Here is a 4,521-nt window from a genome sequence, read left to right as displayed (position 1 = left end):
TTTGAAATATTCTATTTTTAAGAGTTTGATTTAATTTAAATTATTAATATTTTTTATTATTTTGAAATAAATAATTTTAAAAATTATTAGAAAAATACATCAGCATCTCTTATCTTGTTTATACTATAAACGAGATAATTTTACCCGTATCAAGATATGTGTATTTTTTCAATTTTCATATATCTCCTTATTGTAAACGAGATATATAAAAAATTATCTCGTTTATAGTGTAAACGAGATATGTGTATTTATAAATATAAAAATATAATTTTTGAAAATAATAAAAAATATTAATAATTTAAATTAAATCAAACTCTTAAAAATAGAATATTTCAAATAATAAGAAAGATAAGCAGTTTCAAATAATAGAAAAGATGAGCAATTTCAAAATAACAGAAGAAATAGGCGGTTTTAACTAACTAATTAATGAACTTGGTCTAGTGGTTAGCTCACTAGTTTGCTTAAGCAAGTGTTGGGGATTCGAATCCAGCCTTGTTATTATTTGAATTGATTTAGACATTTAGTGTAAATTCTAATAAAAAACGTCAGTAGATGGAAATAGTACGGTTAAGATCGTCCATCTTTATTAATTGAAATGTTCTATTTTTTAAAAATTTGGTCTAATTTAAATTATTAATATTTTTTATTATTTTTATAAAATATATTTTTATATTTATAAATACATATATCTCGTCTATATGGTAATAATTTTTTAAATTATTCATTTTAATAAATAAAATATTTATTCAATTTATTAAAATAAAAAAATCTAATAGGTTGTTTCTATGGCACAAATACAATGTCATACACTTTCTTTCTTTTTGTGGATCCAATAAATCAACAATTGTGTAGTCTAATTAATTCTTTCCTATCCAAAAACCATCAACATGAACTACTAATATATTGACACCTATCTTTCTACACATGTAAAAATAATTTTATTTCTACACCATAAAATGCACCTTCAATTAAATTAAAGTCGTGATTTTTAAGTACTTAATGCCGACGTTCCTGATTGTGCTTCAATTGCACTAAGATGATTTTTGCCTCTAAACCTATGCAGTCTTTATGTTTCTTGTAGCAATGATAATAAAATGAAACAAGGCCTTTACTTTTCTTCTACTCCTAAATGATAATGAAATGAAACAAAAGAATCACAAATCAATTACGATTAAAGTCACTTAATGAATATTATTATTACAGTTTTTTATTATTATTAGTCTTTATTTTATTCTTCAACACTTGCTCAGATAGTTTCCCCTTAAATACAAATGCCTCATACCTAGCCCAATAAAGGCACGTAAAATGTAAAAGAAATTCACATGTGGAAAAGATTCACAATAAATCAATACTCAATGCAGAACTGAATAAGGATAACAGAAATGTTTGGTAACCAAAATAAATTAGTTAAAAATACTTATAATTTATTTTATTTAGTATTAATTAATTTTTAAAATAATTAATAATAATTAAATAAGATAAATTTTGACTATTTTTTTTTTTTGTCTTTTTAACATTACAAGCTTTATTGCTCTATTAAATATTAGTTAGCAATCATTTTAATTACCAAAATACTATCTAGTATCTACATGCATATTTAAAAGTGATTTTTGGTCAGTCCCATTTTAATAATACAGTCGGCAAATCATTGATATTTGATATAATGTTTGTTTGAGTGTCATTAAGTTGTTAGAAAAGAATTATTTTAATAAAAAATATTTTTTATTTTAATATATTTAATAAATTTTTAATAATAAAAATAAAAATATTCAAAAAATAAAAAATATATATTTTTTATTTTTTGAATATTTTTATTTTTATTATTAAAAATTTATTAAATATATTAAAATAAAAAATATTTTTTATTTTAATATATTTAATAAATTTTTAATAATAAAAATAAAAATATTCAAAAAATAAAAAATATATATTTTTTATTTTTTGAATATTTTTATTTTTATTATTAAAAATTTATTAAATATATTAAAATAAAAAATATTTTTTATTTTAATATATTTAATAAATTTTTAATAATAAAAATAAAAATATTCAAAAAATAAAAAATATATATTTTTTATTTTTTGAATATTTTTATTTTTATTATTAAAAATTTATTAAATATATTAAAATAAAAAATATTTTTTATTTTAATATATTTAATAAATTTTTAATAATAAAAATAAAAATATTCAAAAAATAAAAAATATATATTTTTCACATTATTACATCTATAATGCACGGAACTATTGCCCATTGTAACTTGTAAGGTTTTAGTAGTTTTATGTGATACATTTTTCACATTTTTTCGTGTTTTTTTTTTCTCACCCTGGTTCATAGGGTCATCAGTCATCTATCTTGTTTCTGGTACGTCCATAAATCAATGGGTACTATATATCCGATTGTAAGATTTGTAGGCAATCATATTAACACTTTCCAACAATCTGTCAAATGCTTCACTTTTCTCTTCATAAGCTGTATCCTGGTGCTTACAAGAAAAGGTTACGATGAGTGTTAAGGACTAGCAGATTTTGTAATTTGTAGCTATTAATTAGTTATTATTAGTGTTTTTAATAATGTGATATTAAATCTAATAGTGTGAAATTACTCACTTTTTTTTATTAATTAAATATTAGCTAAATTTTAATAATAATGTGATATTAAATTTTTTTTTCTCTACAATAAACATTATAGAATTCAAACTCTCATAGAACAATTTAGATAACCAAAATTGTTAAGCACCTAAATAAAGTGAGAATCCGCATCCTAAAAACTAGCTATTAAGAAAAAAAAAAACTACTCTTCTTAAGGTATCCCATACAATATGTGGTAACATGATTATGACTGGCTAGATGTAAGATACAGTACTTTCTAGAACAACACTATGGTGTTTCTGTTTTAGATATGCAAATGCCAACCAAAACAAATTCTGCTTATGAATCTGGCATAGGCCTCAGGTGGCAACAACACCGTAAACATTATTTTATTCTTCAATGATGTGATTCCATTAATGTGATAAGCTAGACATTATAACATAGCCAACAATAAACAGAAAAACTTGCTGACTGATGCTGTAGATTGTAACTGCTTCTTACACTGTTGGATGTTTGCATTCTGTTTTCATTTTGGATGTTTACAAATTGCATTATAGCACTACTTGGGAACACGTGTGGTTAGAAGAATATTTTTATACAATAATGTTAGGAACCAAAAGGATATTAGCCAAAAAATCAGCCAAATACCTCCGGGTGAATCCAAAATCTCTACGAATTAATATATATGGATGTTTCTTCTACTAAATATCAGAATGTTTCTTTTTTATACTAAATCGATGTTCTTTTATATATTTTTCTGGTTTTTTTGTATTACAAATGTGAATGTCTCTATTTGTTTAAGAATTTTATACTTTTTTTTTTAATTTTATAGATATTTAATTATTTTTGCTAAAATATAACTGAATATTTTTTTTGTTAAGTATTAGGATATTTTTTTCATATTAAATGAATATTTTTTTATATTTCTGTAATTGTTCAAGGACTCTTTTTGGCTAAGATCAAGTGTGTAGTTTGCAGTCTCTTTAATCATCAAAACAGCACCTAATATCCCAAAACGCAGAGAACAATATCGACATAAAATAGTAAATTCTTTTATTAATGACATAATTGATACAACCGTACAGCAAATTAAGGTACATATATAAACAAAATAAAAAGAAAAAGAAACCACCAAATTCGCACAATAATGATTATTGATTCAACAAGGATTGAAAAAAAAACGAGTAAACAATTATTATTCTTCCATGAGTTTATTGAGAGCGTGGTGATGAAGCAATATACACATGCATGGATTTAATTAAGTAATTGGTTGGAATTAAGGGCACTTGCGCTTGCCACCGTGGGTGGTAAAGCTAGCATAGCAAGGGCGCACTTCTTGGTTGCCGGCGGTGCCCAGCGGCACACAGTTGCAGCGCTGGCAGCAAGTTTCATAGGCTCTGTGGCAGAGATTTGAACGAGATGATAACCGGCACCTTGTAGCACATGCTCCGCTATAGAGAATTGGGTCGCGGTGGGGAGGCGGAGAGGGCCTGACAGTGAGAGAGAAGAGTCTGTGTGTGTGATTGTTGGAGGTGGGTAGGTTAATGTAAAAGAGAAGAGGAAGGTTTTTATAGGTTTTAATTAGGTTTACTTAATCAATTTTAAATTTTTTAAATTTTGAATTTAAAAATTTTAAAATTAATTAATTATTAATATAAATTAATGTGGTTTTGTTTAGTTTTTGACTGGTTACTCTTGATTCCATATACTTTTCCATTTTTATATTCCTGGAATTGAGTTTGACTATTTAGGAAGCACAGAGACACGTCTAAAACATTGACGTATCCGTATCCGTCGCGGATACGAAACGGATACTCTTGCAATAAGCTAAATACATAAATCTAGAGTGTTTATATCTGTATTGATCTATTCTTTTATTTTTTTATTTTTTTTATATGTGTATGCGGACAAATTTTAGCAATAAATACTT

At 24.5% G+C, this 4,521-nt stretch overlaps 1 protein-coding gene across 1 annotated transcript; it reads right to left on the bottom strand.

Annotated features, from left to right (window-relative positions):
* On the bottom strand, window positions 3,761–4,308 carry LOC107627462 (snakin-2-like). Its single transcript, XM_016330294.2, has 2 exons — window positions 4,301–4,308; window positions 3,761–4,102 (listed from the first exon to the last, which is right to left on the bottom strand). Exons 1-2 carry the CDS (start codon window positions 4,306–4,308, stop codon window positions 3,868–3,870), a joined length of 243 nt encoding a protein of 80 aa, XP_016185780.1. The 3' UTR covers window positions 3,761–3,867.

This window comes from Arachis ipaensis, chromosome B02 (genome assembly GCF_000816755.2).
Source record: "Arachis ipaensis cultivar K30076 chromosome B02, Araip1.1, whole genome shotgun sequence".
Taxonomy (NCBI): domain Eukaryota; kingdom Viridiplantae; phylum Streptophyta; class Magnoliopsida; order Fabales; family Fabaceae; genus Arachis; species Arachis ipaensis.
The sequence above is the reverse complement of the archived record's forward strand: the minus strand, read 5'-3'. Positions and strand labels throughout refer to the sequence as shown.